Source organism: Pan troglodytes, chromosome 14, assembly GCF_028858775.2.
Source record: "Pan troglodytes isolate AG18354 chromosome 14, NHGRI_mPanTro3-v2.0_pri, whole genome shotgun sequence".
NCBI lineage: Eukaryota > Metazoa > Chordata > Mammalia > Primates > Hominidae > Pan > Pan troglodytes.
Genome location: NC_072412.2, coordinates 65,491,260 through 65,510,462, shown reverse-complemented (window position 1 = coordinate 65,510,462; position 19,203 = coordinate 65,491,260). Strand labels below are relative to the sequence as shown.

Genomic DNA, 19,203 nt, shown 5'->3' with positions numbered 1-19,203 from the left:
GCTACCATTATACTACTAATACACTACTTTTTTGAACCTAATTTATAGCACAAAGTAGATGTATGGCTTATAAACTTTTCTGAGCATGTATTTACTTAATAAAAGAGACAGGGTCTTGCTCTGTCACTCAGGCTGTGGTGCATTGGTGCCATGACTGGTCACTGTAGCTTCAAACTTCTGGGCTCAAGCAATTTTCCCACCTCAGCCTCCATATTAGCTGGGACTACAGGCACATGCCACCATGCTTGGCCAATTTTTTTTTTTTAATTTTTGGAGACACAGAGTCTTGTTGTTGTCCAGGCTGGTCTTGAACTCCTGGCTTCAAGTTGATCCTCCTGCCTCAGCTCCTAAAGTGCTAGGATTACAGATGTGCATCACCATGCCCAGCTTGCTTTTGAACCTTTATTTAATCAGAAGTTGCAGAGTTTTAGGAGTATAAAAAGTGACTGAACCACCTGTAAGAGTTCTTGAAAAATGATAGAGGAAATGCTAATGAGACTTTAAGGGAGAGATCAAATAGACTAGGAGAGCAAAAGGAATCTCTTCTGTAATGCAGATAGAGAACTTTGAAAGAAGCAAAGAAAAAAGTTGGAAACGGGAAGAGTAAATGAAACACCATTGGCCTAATCAAATAGAATCTTGGTTGTGGATAATTGACAAGCAGACATAAAAATGAAAGAGTATAACATAGGAAATATATGTTACCACTATGAGCAATGCACAGCAAGGTATTGGGGAAATAATTTAAATAGTTAAAAAGTTAAGAATCTGTGATTCTTAAAATTCAGACAATGACTCAGATAATAGTGTGTATTATTATAGCATTTAGTGTGTAAATTCAAAGTATCACAGAAAGGGAATACATGAGAAGGAAAAAAAAAAAAACCTACTGAGAAAATATGCATGAGTGTAAATCCAGACTAGCTTCATCATAGTGGGAGCAAACAGTTAAAGTACCATCACTCTTCAAGCACAAACAAGTATTATATGTGGTTCTCGGAAGAGTTCAATCATTGGACTCCTTAAACGTTGCATCTGAGAATTAGATTGCTAATTTTTTAAAATAAGAAAATACATTTATGTTTTATTAAAAGCTGTTAATGTCAGAATACCAAATGTTATTTTCTGTACAACCAGGTTAAAAAAAACAATAAAACACCATTTCATATTCTTATACATTATTTTTAATGTCTCCTTACTATTTTATTCTTTTGAACCAAGCTAAAATTAAAAAAAAAAGCAACTCAGTTTCATTTTGTTGGGCATTTAGATTGCTTCCAAGGATATTCCTATCCTTATAGATAAAACTTGAATTGCACCTATTCTTCAGGATTAATTCAAATCCTTCAGGATTAATTCAAATCCTAAGAATGGCAGATTACCTTGAATTACTGTATTCATTCTTTAAACATCATTTTATATAGTTCACATTGAACAAAAACAATAGATTTTTTTTTAACCTAGAATTCATTTGTACCTAAAGCAAATATTTTAAAAGTTGGTTTAGGTCACTCTATCTTCTTTTTGCACTATTAAATCTTTTTCCTAGTGTCATATAAAATTGACTATGAAAAGATTTTCAGAAATGATCCTTAATGTCTGTTCTGCTGGGTGGCTAGTATATTCTCATAGTGACACAGTGCCCTGGTTTACCATTTCTTCTTCATGTGTACTGTGAGAGCCACTTTAAGTCAAAGAAGGAAAAATATTATTAGATAATAAACACAAATTGTGTTCAGGATATCAGCAAAGAAAGCTTGACATTTGTCATTGTAAGTAGCCTCTGATACCTTTTCTTTCCCATTGTAGATAAGCTTGGACAATAAAAAACACTTTTCCCCATCTTTCCCATCTACTCACTGTTCCCTGTCAAGAGATGATTTTGAAAAATGTTCAAATTATATTTAAATCAGTCCAATTTTTAAAAATGTTTTCTTTTTGTCTCTGAATAGACTGATGATTTTTTAGTATTTCCAATGGTCAAGAATTCTAATGAAACTTATTTCTGAAGTGTGATTTATTTGTGTGTGTGAGCATTTCTTAAATTTTGTCTTATGTTTTAAAGACTGTCTTATTGAATTTCTTTTATAACTAGATTTTAAATTGAAAGGTTAAAAAAAGTGAAATTTATTTTTATTTTATAATGAATTTTCTTACATTATTGTGAGTTGTTTTCATGAATGTTTTGTTTCTAGGGTGTCTTACCTTTTATAATTATAATTTTGTCCTTTCAGGGCATTTAATATACTCCCTTTTAGTCTCTGTAGAAACGCTGGAAAAGAATTTGAGGCAGATGGGAAGGCAGCTTCAACAGCTTGAGAAGGAATTGGAAACCTTTCCCCCTCCTGAGGACTTGCATGACAAGTTTGTGACAAAGATGTCCATATCCTTTTGATATCTAAATAACTTAAGTCACTAGTCAACTAGAGATACAATTTATTTAATATTTTAGATGTCTTTGTGTAACCAGAGATCATTCTGTAGTGCCAAATTACAGAAAGTTTAACCTTTGCCTTCTTGCAGGGAAATTTATCAAAGTGTCTGTCAATCATGAATAATACACAAATGTCTGTCTGTCTGTCTGTCTGTTTGTTTGTTTGTTTGTTTTTTGAAACCCAGACTGGAGTGCAGTGGCATGATCTTGGGTCACTGCAACCTCTGCTTCCCAAGTTCAAGCAATTCTCCTGCCTCAGTCTCTCAAGTAGCTGGGCCTACAGGCACGCACCACCATGCCCAGCTAATTTTTTTGTATTTTTAGTAGAGACAGGGTTTCACCATATTCGCCAGACTGGTATCGACCTCCCGACCTCAAGTGATCTGCCAGCCTCAGCCTCCCAAAGTGCTGGGATTACAGGCGTGAGCCACCACGCCCAGCCACAAATGTATGATCATTAATTTCTATTTTTTTCCTTTTTATCAGCTTAGATAATAGTATGTTCTCTCATCTTTTCCCTGTCATATACCTTATTTCCTTCTGATGTACCTGATGAATTGAAAGGATATTAAAACTCAGGTTGAGGAAGTTTGACTCTAAACTCATGATGTGATTTAGATACCTTTGAAATGTCTGAGGAAGCAGATACAAGACTTCATAAACGGGTTTAACTAGTCAGCTTAACTTCAAGAATTGGCATATATTATAAATTAGTTTGTGCTCCATAAAATTTAATATTTCCTTTAGAAATACTAGATGGTTACAAAATCAAAATGGAGTTTATTATAGTCACTACTTGTATTGATATTTTCCTAACCCAAATAAATCGATATATATGTGTGTATATATGTACACACACACACACACACACACACACATACACACACATATAATTAATAGCATGAGGCTTGTATCCTGTTTAAGGTTTCCTTTGTATTCAATTATCTTTATTATCACTAACTTTGCAGCTTAATCTCTAATGACTAACTGAAGTAATAAACTTTTTTATTTCCTGAAAGTAATGTTGAGTTGCTTTGCAAACCATTTTGTGAAATTACAGACTGATATCTTTTGTGTTGTAATAAAATATTACTACAATGCATTATTAAAATCCCATATGGACAAATGAATTCTGTATGAAAGATAACTCACTTCTAAAATGAGCTCTTATAAATAGACACTCCTAATATCTTAAACTGAGGTACTTGAAATAAAATGACTATTTTTCCTCTTTCTACCTCTTCTCTCCTGAGATTTAGTGAATCACAAAATTAATATTTGGCTTGTCATAGATTTTATTGTATATGCTTTCAGCTTAATTGTGAACTAGTTGAGTTTTAGCTTCCTTCACTGTCTCTGTCGGGAAATATCATAAAAATATACTCCAGCAACAATCAATTCAGGCTAACGTGTTTGTTTCCTTTTGTATCTTGCCACCCATCCAGTTTCTTATTTCATTAAGGAGGACGCCTTTATCGCCCTACTGAGTAAGGCTTTTTTTTTTCTTTTTAAGTAAAGGTGAAATCTGTATTCATCAAAAATTTTTTTGTACTACCTTCTCATATGACAAAGTGTGCTTTTTAAAATAAATATATTATTGCAGTTATATGTTTCATCATTCTTAGCTTTTTTCTTAATTTTATCATGTTAAAATGTTCATATGTGACAGTTTGTTAATAACTAAGTATTGTTAATTGAACTACTTATTATTGTTCCCTATAGATATAAAGCAGTTCAGAAAAGATTTTGCTTGCATGTAGCTTCTGGTAGTACACTGTGAATGCACTAATTATGAAGCTCAGGTTTATAGAACCAAGATGAATTCCTGAGCTTGGAGTAAAGGTTGTAGAATCTTGCTTAGCACACGATCTCAGGACATATCTATACTTGGATTTATATGACACAAGAAACTGAATGATGTCAGCCCTTTGAAAGGTATGCGGCTCATAAAAAGCAACCAGCAGGAAATCAGAAACAGGAAGGATGACGCTTTGTTGGAAACAATTTTTCATTCTGAGTACAATTATACTCCATGGACAAGAAAGCTACTACATCCTGTCGTTAAATATCACAACCTAGAAGCCTCTAATGAACTGATTAGCATTCATGTATCTCTTGGAAGTCAGATATATGAACAGTTGGTGCACTTTGCTATTGACAAAGCTTATAATCATAAATATTCTTTGCTGAGATTAGATTGCACTCGTTTGCTTTTCATCTTAGTTAGACATACTAGTTTCGAAGTAATTAAATTCATTCATTGCGAGTCTTTGTTTACATTAATTAGGACTGACATGTCAGATTTTGCATATTAAATGCATTTATACAGATCTTATTAAAATGGCAAATTGTGAGCTTCTTAGATGTTAAAAAATTGAAGAATTTGGAAGCTAAAATGCACAATGAATAAAATAAAGTTTGTTATTAACCACTTAAACTTTGTTCATGTTTTTCGTTGAAATGCTTATTCATCGAGGTACATATCAAATGTTTGGTTCATTCACCAATTCTGGAAGAATATGTGTATTTTTAAATTTGTTAACAATGTATCTTACAAGTACGTACTTAAATAATTATAATTTAGTGAACTGTTAAATCAATTAATTGAATTGTTTTTAATTATTAAGATACAATTTTATTGTAATGTGAAATTTTACTAATAGCACTTGATGATAGTATGTTGTATTTTTATTCTTTCTGTGTATGCTTACTCTTTACATATACTGCTCAATATTTAAAAATTGAATTTAGTGCATCCTTTAAAAAGGATGCACTATTATTTCAAATATCATTGACATTTTAGTAATAATTATTACCTCCCACTTGCTAAGTCTAGTCAGAGCCTTAATTAGAGTTGAATATTTCCACAGTAACTACTTGCTTGAAAAATGTGAAACCAAATTCAATGTATATCAGTATTGTTACATGCAAGCTATTATATGTGAAGTGTACATACTTACTAAATTTTTATCGGTGAGAAAATTAAGAATATGCCAGGATTTGTGTCATGTAGTGCTTGTTCCTTTCTCATGATCTTTAAATTCTGTGATATGTCTTATTTTAAGGAGAATAACAAATAGAATTTGGAGCATTGCACTTGAAATTCTTCTTGCGTGAGCACTTGCCTTTCTATTTTCTTCTTACTCCCTCTCCTGAGTCTTTCAGAAAAACTTATTTTGCTAGACATTTATATATTTCTGTATTTATTACAACTTATGTGACAAGTTACTTGACTCCTTTCCATGTTATATTCTTTAAATTTGTTCATTGAAATCCCACTTTATTTTCACACTTTTTTTGTGTGTTATTCTATATAGCAATGCTTTAGAAACTTCTGAAATCACTGGGTAGATGCTAAAGCCAGCCCAGTAAATTCATTGAGAGAAAGATTTACTTATATCTATATTCTACACTGCATAATGTACAGCATTTTTCAGATAAAGGAATTTAGTATGTTGAACTTTGAACTGTGGCGACTAGGAAGTAAAATAGAAGATTGGAATGGATGAAATGTAAACTTGTATAATACACGGCCCAGTTGTAAGAGTGGGAAGTGGGGCAATTAGGTGATTTATTGTAGCAGATTTTTCTTCTCTTGAATTAGTCTTCTCACTTTCTTCTCCTTTTCTTCTTCTGTTCTTTGTTTCTTGCCTGTGTTCCACTTAATTCCTTCTTAGCAGACTTTTAAAACTAGCATTAAATGTGCTGTTCTTAATTCTCTCTGAGTCCCCAAATTTATAATAATCTTTTCATTTTCTGAAGTCTTATACTTACAAGGGAGTACTACCCAATGGACAGCTCACTGCTCTTTAACAGTCAAGCCTCTGTTGCTTTAGTCAATCTCACTTTCTTAGCCAAGACTTTAACTACCTAACCTCTGTCACTCTATGTAATATCAAAATTTTTTTTCTACATCATACTTATTACTGTGTTAAAAATCTGATTCATTTGTTTATTATCTGTCTCCATACTCTAAAATGTTTCATGACAGCAGGGACTTTGCCTGACTTGTTAGCTACTGTTTTTCCTAGTGCCTAGAATACAGTGGAACTCAGATAACACTTACTGAATGGCTTGCTGGATCCTGTGTACTTAAGAAAGTCTATGAAATATATTAGACACATAGGACTGAATGATGCTGATCCTTATAAAGTATGTTAATGGAAGTTATGGGCATCCTCAGTGACAGAACTGTAACAAAGGCAGTATGACCTAAAAATAAATGTGGGATATATTTGTGGTAGGTGGTTTGGTAATGAGCAATACTGGCATACCAGGAGTAGAATTCCAAGTCATAGTTGGCCAACACTTAACACTTGTGGTTCAATGCATGTAAACACAGATCTGGTTGTTATCTGCCTCTCAAATGGGAAGATGACAGTGATTCTAGTAGAAATTCATGAGAATTTGGCCTCAGTGTTGGTAAAGGAAAACAAAATAGATTTCCCAAAACATCAAGTAATTGGGCTTATATCAATATTTTTATAATGAATTTTATGAAATGTTTATTTTGTTGAGTATCTCACGTATTTTTCCAAAGCTCTTGACGAATACAGAAGTTGGAGTTTAACAGTTTGCACAAGGACAGCTAACTACATTTGCGTTTTCTTTTAGATGAAGATGATGATGAAGAATTAGAGTTCTTTCATATGCTAGTCTACATTTACTCCCTACCTGGCAGTAGTGCTGTCTCTTTTTTCCTTGGTCTTTCATTATTTTTCTCAAAGAAAAGGGCCTGCATCAGTTTCCTTATTTCATCCTCTACTGATGTAAGTTCTGGCCAGAAGAACCATATCTTTTTGAAATTGTGGGCCAAAAAAAATTTTAGATATAAAAATTCCATTTTTAGCTTCTTTCTCTTGGCCTGCCTGAATACTGTTTTTTATTTGTTTTAAATTTTGCTAATGGCTAGTCAAAGTTAGTAAAAGGACTTCTGCAAATTTAACTATGTTCCATTTCGTTAAATGTTAATTTAAAGGAGCCATAGGCAATTATGAGTGATGCTCTAAAAGAATCATTTTTTCTGGATATGGTATAGTGATGTTATATCTGACTGCATTAGCAATTTGCCACACAAGAAAAAAAATTTCATTGTTTATTTAGAAAATGTTTTCTAATGTCAGTGGCTGTCACATTCACATTAAATTCATCTTAATTTCAGTGTGTTTTGAAATATATTGTCATGAGTGAGAGAAGAACGTTTCTATATGTGTGTGCCTGTGTGTGTAATCATAATTTTTAATAATCTAATGCATAAAGAAATTATATACCAGTTTTCTAAGAGAAGTTAGAACACTAATTTGGTTAGATAATGGAAGAAGTTTTCAGTTTAACTCTTAAAATTTTATTTTGTTTGCTTTTAGAACCTTAAAGTTTAAAATAAGTGAGGGATGATAATAACAAGTATTTTTGTGTGCTACCAAATGCCCACTTTTCTGAGAACTTTGCATGTGTTAACTCATTTAGTCCTCTCAATAGCCCTGTGAGTTGGTGATATTATTGTTCCCATTTTACAGATGAGGGAATTGAAGCACAGAGACATGAAGGCACTTGCCCACAGGCACACTATTACCAAGTATAGGAGCTAGAAATTGATCCCAAGATGTCCAATTTAACTGTTGTGTTTAATGCTTGTACTGTTTATTTCAATATCATTGCAATTACTCAGCTGCAACTACTGAACTATAATTTTAAATCATATTGTATGATCTGCATATTATATTATTATAGTAAGTTGGAAGAAAGATTTTTTAAACTTGTTAAAGAGAAATATTAAATATATAAATCTTTTCTAATGATTTCCCAAAGTTAATTGGAAATTGAATTTAAGATTTTGTTGCTATGCAGTATAGACTGACTTTAAGAATGGTCAACTATTAGAAGTAATTTTAGAACTTTGGAAATATAGTAATGGTGGCTATTAGACTAAAACATTGGATTTACAGAATTCCCCCTGCCCCCAAAGCATTACTTTGTAAATTTCAGAATACCTTAACTATAGTATACAGATTTGTTATCAGTGCAAAAGAACAATATGAGACACTTTCGAAGTTACACGAAAACATGGAAAAGTTATACCAGAGTATAATGGGATACTATGCCATTGATGTGAAGAAGGTGTCTGTGGAAGACTTTCTTACTGACCTGAATAACTTCAGAACCACATTCATGGTATGGTAAAAAAATTGTTTTTTAAAAAGTTTTTTTATTTATACTATCTTATCTATTATCTCATTACATCGTTCTACTCTTGTTGCTGTAGGAAAACCTATCTTTTCTGATTTTGAAAGTAAGCTATAAAATTTCAGATTTAAAAATCTATTGAAAAATGTATGGTTTGTTCTCCTTTTGGCCTTTCCAACATTAAGCTGTAATCAGACATTTTGATTGAAAAAATGACAAATTCTGAAGTTCTTCATAAAGACTCCCTTGCTGGCTGATTACAGAGCACTTCTGTAATAAGTTTTTGGCTATGAATTTGTTTCTTTATACTTCAAGATCAATTTGTATTTTTGTGATATAATTTTACCAAATTCCTTGCAGCTTTTGTAAGGCTTTTTTTCCTTAATGCATTGTACAATAAGCTACACGCAATTTGCCTTTGAATAGGTTTTACATTCGTAGGATTTCCTTTAGGATACTTTAATAGGGAGGTCAGGTCTTTGATGTGGAATCCTTTCATTTAGGCATTAAAAATATCTTTTCAAAAATATTAGCTGATTAGGTGGGGGGAAGAAAAGAACTACACACATATTAAAGTGAGAAGGCATTGTTGCCTCCCTAGGGAAACTGGTGATATATTTCTACAATGAAAAATTGTTATTCTTAATAGATGGGTAAGTCATTTCTGTATTTTAGCAATTGTTTGTGGCGATTAAAAAGTTTTGAGGTGTGAAGAAAAAGAAGGTTGAATTTAAAGAACTGGTTCTTTTTAATCTCAGGAAAACTTTATTGCTGAGGTTGTTGGACTTCGTTATAATTATTTAGTTAGGATTAGATAGCCTTTTAATAAAAACACTATTTTAAAGGAAAACTAATTTACAGGAAAAATACACATTTGGTCACAGTTCTAATTTATTTTCTCCACAAATTCAAAGCAATTCTGTAAATTATTTTTCATTGTCAGAAATGAATTTGGTTAATAAATATATTTATGATATACCTGTATGTGTCACATACTTTGCAATATATTATTTTAAATTTTGTAATGTTTTGTGAAGCAATATGGCTTAGTGGAAATAGTAAAGACTTTGCAGTCTGAGAGAGCTAGATTTGAATTTCATACGAGTTATGCGTCTGAAGACTTATTTAACCTTGAGCCTCAGTTTCCACATTGGTTTTAAAAAAGTAATGTGAATTCCTTCCCCACAAAAATGTTTTAAGTATTAAATGAGATAATATATATTTAATGTTTATCATAGCTCCTGGCACATGGTAGTTGCTCAATAAATTATTATACAGTAAAGGGTTAATTCAGCAGGCTTGGGGTGCTCAAAACCTTCATATTCCATAGAACACTGGCCCCTGACTGGCTACTAAGAGACCTAGAAATATCCTGCCTGATAAGGGCGTTTTATATACCTGGGGCCTTGGGCCAACCTATATAGATATGCTAATGATGTGATTTATGGTGAACACCTGTTTTGTTTACCTGGGGCCCTGGGCCACACTGTCTCCATTTGACCTCTTACTGAGCTGGAGATAGAATAGCTAAAATTAGTCTTCCAGGCAATCTATGCTAAAGTGACTGACTCTCAATAAAGTCTTTGACACCAAGACTCACAGAAGCTTCCCAGGTTTGCAATACTTTGTACATGTTGTCACATATTGTTTTGGGGATGATGAAGCATTGTCTGTTGGACTCCACTGAGAGAGGGCAATGGGAAGCTTGGATCTGGTTTCTCCTGAAGTCTGCCCTTTGCACATTTTTCCTTTTAATAGTGTTTGTAATAAACCATCACAGTGAATATAATGGCTTTTCTGAGTTCTGTGAGCCCTTCCAGCAAATTATCAAACATGAGGGTGTCTTGGGGACCTCTGACACAATTATGCATCAAGTATAAAATGGATATATGAAGTAATAATATCCTTCTATTCTAAGTATTTTCTATAAGCCAGGCATTCTTCTAAATGCCTTCCATATAGTATGTCAGACAAGCCACACAGTTCTTCTATGGCAGATAAAGAAGCTGAGGCACAGAGAAGGAACATATCCAGCTCAGTGTTATACTGCTATAAAATGGTCGAACTAGAATTTAAACCAATATAATCTTCTCTAAAGCCTTCTTTAAGGGCCCTAACTCTTAAACATTATGTCATGCTGCCTCTTGTATTCTACAGTTTGTGTTCCATTTCACAAATTAGAATACTGACGTTTGGAGGGTTTCCAAATGAGATCAATGTCATATTGTTTGTAAGTGATCCAGTTGGGATTTGGATCCAGATCCCAACTATGTAAAGTATACATATTTTAGATCAATTATTTACAAACTAAATTATTGTTCCAAAAAATGACCACTTTTTCTTTTTTTCTATTGGGAGAGGGGTTAGGTTTCAAGCTAGTCCTGTTTGACACAGCAGTAGCAGTTATGCATATAATAGAGGTTAATAGATCTAAAAGGATTAGAGGGTTTTGGCATTCTGTGGGTAACTTGGCATTTCATATGGGCAAATAGTGGGCAGAGAGAGAAAAGTGTTTGAATGGGAAAAGGGTTCCAAAAAGTGGGTAACAGAGTGACAGCTCTACTTTGTTTCAGAGTTCTCATGGGGTCCTAGAAGTCACTACCACCACACACACATTCATGTGTACACTGCACTAAATTAAAATTGTTAACATTAAATATTAAAATGTATTAAATCTAAACAATAGTATATAGAAGAAATTTTATTTAGGAGAAAAATAAGCATGAAGGCTGGAAGGGAAGTGATTGTAACAAGGTTGTGAGATTTTATACAGGTACTTTATTCTCTTCTATTTTTCTTTCTTTTTTGGGGGTAAATATGGTTATATTGTTTAAATTTTAGACAAAATATATCTCTTTGAAGTCCAGAGTAGCAATATTGGCAAAAACTCCTGACAAATAAATGTCTCGTTTTGTCAGGGTCTTCTGATCTCTTAGGTTGCTCTTTAATTCCGTATTATTCAACTTTGAAAAACAGGTTAATGTGAATGAGTCACTATGGAAATATTAGATCTGTAGCTAAAGAAAGATGTAGAGTTTTATTTGTTGAAGATCTTGTTCTGGAAATCCCTGTTAATAGACAAAAATTTTCTTCTTAAAAAGTACTGTTAAAATGTTTCCATTGTTTATTCATCCACTGGCATTTAGGTATACTTCTGGTCATGAATGAGCTTTTATCATAAAGTGAAGGCTAATTTTTGTATTACATATCGGGGGTTGGAACCACTGTCTTCACTCCATACCTACTCCCCCATTGGCAGTTTTCCATGGAATGTTTTCTCTCAAGTTCAGACCACTGTACTTACTGTTTCCTATGTTTGCAGCACTTTCTCCATACTCTGCCTGGCTAAATTATCATACTCATCCCTCTAATCTCTGTTCAGACATTTCTTCCTTTAGTAAGATCTGTGTCTGTCATATTTATCTTTCTGTCTCTAGTGCAATTCACGGCATATAATAGATAAATTTGTTGAGTAACAGATGATCAATGGGTGATTTAATAGCTAACATATATAGAGCTAACCATGCATCTGGAGCTATATTTACTCATTTAATCCTTATAGTAGCAACCAGATGTGGTATGTGTACTGTTATTATTCCCATTTTTCAGATGAGGAAACAGGTATAGAGAGATCCTGACTTGCCTATCATTACATAGCTGCCAAGGAGCTAAGATTCTTTCCAGGCTGTCTGGCTCCACAGTCTGTACCATATATGGCTGACCTGTGTTAACATCTATTAAATGCGTAACTGCTATTGCTGTGTCAAACGGGACTAGCTTGAAACCTAACCCCTCTCCCAATAGAAGAAAAGAAAAAGTGGCCATTTTTTTGGAACAATCGTTTGGTTTGTAAATAATTGATCTAAAATATGTATAGTTTAAGATTGTCTTGGGATTTAAACTTAAGTAGTTAAAGGCTGGGTTTAAAAGCTTTTTGCTATACCTTTGACTAACTCATACAGTCTCTCCTCAGTGTTTCTAGAATCTCACGACTAATTTGTATAGATACAGCCCTTCGAGATCATTTTTTTGTTTGCTCTATGAGAGCCTTGTTACAATAGCTAAAGAAGGAACATCTGTTCCAGACTGCTGCCTCAAGCCATGTAGACCAAGGGGGAAAAGTTTCAAAATCTTGTAGCTTCTCTGAGGAACAGCTGTTTATTTTGACAGCAGTTTAACTCACTTCTCTTCTACTTGAGAATTCTCAACTGGGAATTAATTTTTTTTTTAAACAATCGACTGTAGATAATGTGCTCATTGGGAATGGTTCTATTTTGAACTACTGATCAGTTTCCCAAGAAATAGGGAGTAAGTTTGCATTGTAATTTTCTTTAGCTTTATTTTTGTTACCATGATCAACAGAACAAAACCAAAACAACTGTCATGGTTTGAAGTTACTTCTTACTAGATCCAGTGCCCAGTGCTTTGCATGGAGTGTCCCACCTCATCTTTACAGTGTTTTTTTTTTTGAGGTCCAGAATGTGACGGGTGAGATAACTGCAGGGTAGAGAAGCTCCATGTCTTTGCAGAGAAGCTTCAGAGTTGGTAGGGCTAAGACTGAATGGAAGCCTGCCTGACTCCAAGGCCTGTTCTTTAACAGCTTCAGGTACATTGCTGCTCAGAGAGTTTGCAAGAAAAGCCAAGGTTGTAATTTTTAAGAGTGTTTTTGATAACTTACTAGAAAGAATCAGCACAGGGCATACTTTCTTTTCATACTCCTTGGGTATAATAATTGTCTATTTACATTGATGGGTTCATGATAGAAGAATGTTTTCAGATCTGCTTCTATTTCAAAACATGAAATGTGTTCTTTTAAAATTAGAGGACTATTAATGTAAAGCCTGGTTGCTGGGGTGAAGGATAAGGTGAAGGGTAGAGGGTCAGCATCTTTTCATAATAGATTTTTACTTACTGTAAGACTTGAGTGAAGACAAAAGTTCAGATTGGAGGTGCTAGGTCGAAATATCTGACCTCATACTATATGCTGAGTAAATCGGTGGCGTATCGGGCATCAAGCTTTATACCAAGTGAAGTTCATACCTTTATTCATGTAGTGTTGTATAGCAATAATCATTGTTTTCCATTTGTGACTGGTTTTAGATTCATTGCATGCTATTAACCAATCTATTTGTTATTATCAAATGATATCATGCTTCTACAGGATGAATTGAGCTCATGGAATTTTTGTTGGATCTTGTGAGCAACCTCATCCTCCTTAATCTATCCAACAGCTGTAGCGTGTTCATGTTTGTCCATTGAGTTTAAACCTAATTTTTCTGCCTTTCATTGGTCACTGTGGCTTTGAAGCATAATGTATGTACGGTTCCCACTTTCCATTCATATTAGAGGATTTTGATCTAATTGCTTTTTCTCACATAACCCAAACTACATGGTCTCTTCTTTAATGCTCTGTTATCCAGGTGATGCTTCTCCTAATTGGTACGGGTGGAAGCCTGTACTAATTAATCCATTAGCCCAACTTTGCTGAAAGTTCTTTTACTATTCTCTTTCTTTATCCAAAATTATTAGCAAAGTACAACACTCTTATCTCCTTAAGCAAATTTCATCTGACATCTTATTTGTTTTGCTTAACATCTCATCTTAAAGAAATTCTTCCTAATGCTTTCGTCCTCTTCACACCCCTTTGTTACAGAACTCCTTACGGGTAATCTATTTCAAAATAATTTTTCTACCAAATTATACTTATTAAGAATGTGTCATTTTTATCCTTCGCCCAGTTTTTGATGGGGTTGTTTGTTTTTTCCTTGTAAATTTGTTTGAGTTCATTGTAGATTCTGGATATTAGCCCTTTGTCAGATGAGTAGGTTGTGAAAATTTTCTCCCATTTTGTAGGTTGCCTGTTCACTCTGATGGTAGTTTCTTTTGCTGTGCAGAAGCTCTTTAGTTTAATTAGATCCCATTTGTCAATTTTGGCTTTTGTTGCCATTGCTTTTGGTGTTTTAGACATGAAGTCCTTGCCCATGCCTATGTCCTGAATGGTAATGCCTAGGTTTTCTTCTAGGGTTTTTATGGTTTTAGGTCTAACATTTAAGTCTTTATTCCATCTTGAATTAATTTTTGTATAAGGTGTAAGGAAGGGATCCAGTTTCAGCTTTCTCCATATGGCTAGCCAGTTTTCCCAACACCATTTATTAAATAGGGAATCCTTTCCCCATTGCTTGTTTTTCTCAGGTTTGTCAAAGATCAGATAGTTGTAGATATGCGGTGTTATTTCTGAGGGCTCTGTTCTGTTCCATTGATCTATATCTCTGTTTTGGTACCAGTACCATGCTGTTTTGGTTACTGTAGTCTTGTAATGTAGTTTGAAGTCAGGTAGCGTGATGCCTCCAGCTTTGTTCTTTTGGCTTAGGATTGACTTGGCCATGCGGGCTCTTTTTTGGTTCCATATGAACTTTAAAGTAGTTTTTTCCAATTTTGTGAAGAAAGTCATTGGTAGCTTGATGGGGATGGCATTGAATCTATAAATTACCTTGGGCAGTATGGCCATTTTCACGATATTGATTCTTCCTACCCATGAGCATGGAATGTTCTTCCATTTGTTTGTATCCTCTTTTATTTCCTTGAGCAGTGGTTTGTAGTTCTCCTTGAAGAGGTCCTTCACATCCCTTGTAAGTTGGATTCCTACGTATTTTATTCTCTTTGAAGCAATTGTGAATGGGAGTTCACTCATGATTTGGCTCTCTGTTTGTCTGTTATTGGTGTATAAGAATGCTTGTGATTTTTATACATTGATTTTGTATCCTGAGACTTTGCTGAAGTTGCTTATCAGCTTAAGGAGATTTTGGGCTGAGACAATGGGGTTTTCTAGATATACAATCATGTCATCTGCAAACAGGGACAATTTGACTTCCTCTTTTCCTAATTGAATACCCTTTATTTCCTTCTCCTGCCTAATTGCCCTGGCCAGAACTTCCAACACTATGTTGAATAGGAGTGGTGAGAGAGGGCATCCCTGTCTTGTGCCAGTTTTCAAAGGGAATGCTTCCAGTTTATTCCTATTCAGTATGATATTGGCTGTGGGTTTGTCATAGATAACTCTTATTATTTTGAGATATGTCCCATCAATACCTAATTTATTGGGAGTTTTTAGCATGAAGGTTGTTGAATTTTTTCAAAGGCCTTTACTGCATCTATTGAGATAATCATGTGGTTTTTGTCTTTGGTTCTGTTTATATGCTGGATTACATTTATTGACTTGCATATATTGAACCAGCCTTGAAGGATATGAACAGACACTTCTCAAAAGAAGACATTTATGCAGCCAAAAGACACATGAAAAAATGCTCATCATCACTGGCCATCAGAGAAATGCAAATCAAAACCACAATGAGATACCATCTCACACCAGTTAGAATGGCAATTATTAAAAAGTCAGGAAACAAAAGGTGCTGGAGAGGATGTGGAGAAATAGGAACACTTTTACACTGTTGGTGGGACTGTAAACTAGTTCAACCATTGTGGAAGTCAGTGTGGCAATTCCTCAGGGATCTAGAACTAGAAATACCATTTGACCCAGCCATTACTGGGTATATACCCAAAGGACTATAAATCATGCTGCTGTAAAGACACATGCACACATATGTTTATTGCGGCACTATTCACAATAGCAAAGACTTGGAACCAACCCAAATGTCTAACAATGATAGACTGGATTAAGAAAATGTGGCACATATACACCATGGAATACTATGCAGCCATAAAAAATGATGAGTTCATATCCTTTGTGGGGACATGGATGAAATTGGAAATCATATTCTCAGTAAACTATCGCAAGGACAAAAAACCAAATACTGTATGTTCTCACTCGTAGGTGGGAATTGAACAATGAGAACACATGGACACAGGAAGGGGAACATCACACTCTGGGGACTGTTGTGGGGTGGGGGGAGGGGGGAGGGATAGCATTGGGAGATATACCTAATGCTAAACGACGAGTTAATGGGTGCAGCACACCAGCATGGCACATGTATACATATGTAACTAACCTGCACATTGTGCACATGTACCCTAAAACTTAAAGTATAATAATAAATAAAAATAAATGTGTCATTTTTCTGTTTTAGTTAGACATATGTAGCTGTTATGTGGACTCTGAGTTTGCAATATCACCTATTCTCATATAGAATACATTTTTATTTCTGTGACTTATTTTTGAGCACATGAACATTTCCCGATGGGATTTTAAAGTACTGAAAAAGGCCACTACACTTCTTTCTTACTCATAGTTTCTAAGACCTTGAATATCTGGTAACCCCACTTTGAGGTTAAGATTTAGAGGGCAACAAAAAAATCCCTGCCTTAAAAAAGATTATTATTGCATACAAAAAGTGGAGAAGCATTATATTGGTGTTCTCTTTTTTGTAGATGGATATAGACATATGTGCCAAACTTTGTAGTTATTATTTTCTAGTTCATAAAATCCAGTCTCTTTCTCCCGTAACTTAATTTCCTATATATATCTCCCATCTTAATTGCCTGTGATGACCCTCAAAGAGAGACATGATTAGTCCTGATTTCTTCAAATCTTAAGTGATTGATGAAACCTGCCTATGATAGGCCTCAGCCAATTCATTTGTTATTAATAGTGATGTTTTGCTGTTTGCCATTCTAGTGGGAAGACAGCAGTAGTTGAGATGCAAGTTCTGGCATCAGAGCATCTTGGAGTTGAGTCTGGTCTCTGCAGATTATTAGTGATAGGTGTATAGGCAAATTACTTAACCTTACTGAGCCTCAGTTTTCTGATAATAACAGCCTGCATCTCTTAGGGATGTTACTTTTTGAAGATCAAATTACATAACATACATATACCCTCAAAACAAGTTAGCCATGTACAAATAATAGAAGTACAGTAATTTTACATTTTCAATCTCATTATAATAGGATTGATACTGTATTTTATCCTTTTTTATTTTTATGCTCCCATATAGAATACTGTGAAATAAATAAATAGCTACCTGTTTCACATGTATAGCTCTGGCTTTAGAGTATTTCTACAATTTTGTTAAATTTATGTTTCATCTAGATAAAGATTTGTCATTCGTGCTGTTTGCCGACTTTAAGTCAATTTTTGGTTTATAAAATTGAAATCTATGTTGTGAACAAATAGAAAATCAATTATAACTCAGTTAATCTTGCTGCATCTGTTGATCAAATATAATTTATTATTCTACTGAATTCTCAGACTAAAGTAGTGAAGTGCCAAACAAAAATGAAATCATCCAGTCAGAGGGTATTTTTAGTGTAAAATTGTTTTTGATAGGGAGGACAGCCAGAACAAAACTCATTTTGCCAAATCATTTAGATTACACAAATTTGATCCTTGTCAACTCTAAATGCCATTTGTGCTGACTACTATGTGGACCAACTAGATCATCAAAAGGAATGTCAAAGCACTAAGCATTTCCTGTGTGCTCCTAAATCTTGTAGATTGACTCATTATATGTGTTAGAGGAAGGAAAATCATGTGCAAGTCCTATGGTCGAGTGTTGAGCCAGCTTTTGCAATTTTAATAGGAAGCATCTTCTATCCTTGCTTAATTTGGTGGGCTTACAACTTGAAAATTGTATTTGGAGTCTTTTCACATAAGACTTATGTCTTCGTTAGCACCTTTGTTATTCTGAGATCAAACTTGGAGCTAAATGCCACAAACCTAGAACAAAATAAATATGCTGACTATAAGACTGTTTTTCTTATTATCCTTTAGTATCTGTTTATTTAAGGAATTAGATCAATTTCAGGTGCTGAATATTTTGAGTTTGCAACTTTGAAAAATAATTTAATTCTGATAGGTTCTCCTAGTCTTTACTCTTTAATTTCTTCACAGTAAAAACAGACCTTTACTAATTGGCTTACTTTTCTTTCTTGGTAAGATTTATTCTTACTATGCATTGCTAAATGGGATAATAACTGGATTTGACTGCCAGGTTCTGTATGACTGCTAATAACTGCTAATTTTTATTTCTTTTCCACATTTTCAGTATTTTGTTTGTTCCCTGAAATAACGTAGCAAAAGGTAATGCCTAGATTATTCTAATACGGTATGAGAATAAAAATAGATTGATAATATAGGGAAAAGAAATCAACTTAATAACTAATACATAATAATAAGATATATTAACTCATGTAATTAAAAAGGTGACATTAACCTAGAATACCACAAAAAAAATGAATAAAATGGTATGTTCTTTGTACATCAAATGCAGTGGCCTTTTCTAGATTATTCTCATACACCCTCACATAGAGACAGGAGGAAACGGAGAGATAGAAGGAGAGGATACATGTTAACTTAAGGCTATTTTTTATGTTACATTTTAAACATAATTAGGTTCATATGGCTAAGCCTGGTTGCTCAGGCCTGTAATCCCAGCACTTTGGGAGGCCGAGTGGGTGGATCACGAGGTCAGGAGATCGAGACCATCCTGGACAACATGGTGAAACCCTGTCTCTACTAAAATACAAAAAAAAAATTAGCCAGGCATGGTGGTGCACACCTGTAGTCCCAGCTACTTGGGAGGCTGAGGCAGGGGAATCGCTTGAACCCAGGCGGCGGAGGTTGCAGTGAGCCG

The 19,203-nt window shown here is 34.2% G+C and overlaps 1 protein-coding gene across 5 annotated transcripts in view; it reads left to right on the top strand.

The window, feature by feature from the left end:
- The window catches only part of DIAPH3 (diaphanous related formin 3), a 490,848-nt gene that overhangs the window by 316,115 nt on the left and 155,530 nt on the right, over positions 1-19,203 (top strand). For 3 of the 5 annotated variants that reach the window (XM_054665347.2, XM_054665345.2, XM_054665349.2), the window contains 2 exons: positions 2,235-2,384; positions 8,442-8,605. In XM_054665347.2, coding sequence (XP_054521322.1) covers positions 2,235-2,384; positions 8,442-8,605 — 314 coding nt within the window. The remainder of the gene's footprint in view (positions 1-2,234; positions 2,385-8,441; positions 8,606-19,203) is intronic. The other 2 variants (XM_054665348.2, XM_054665346.2) reach the window with 1 other exon arrangement.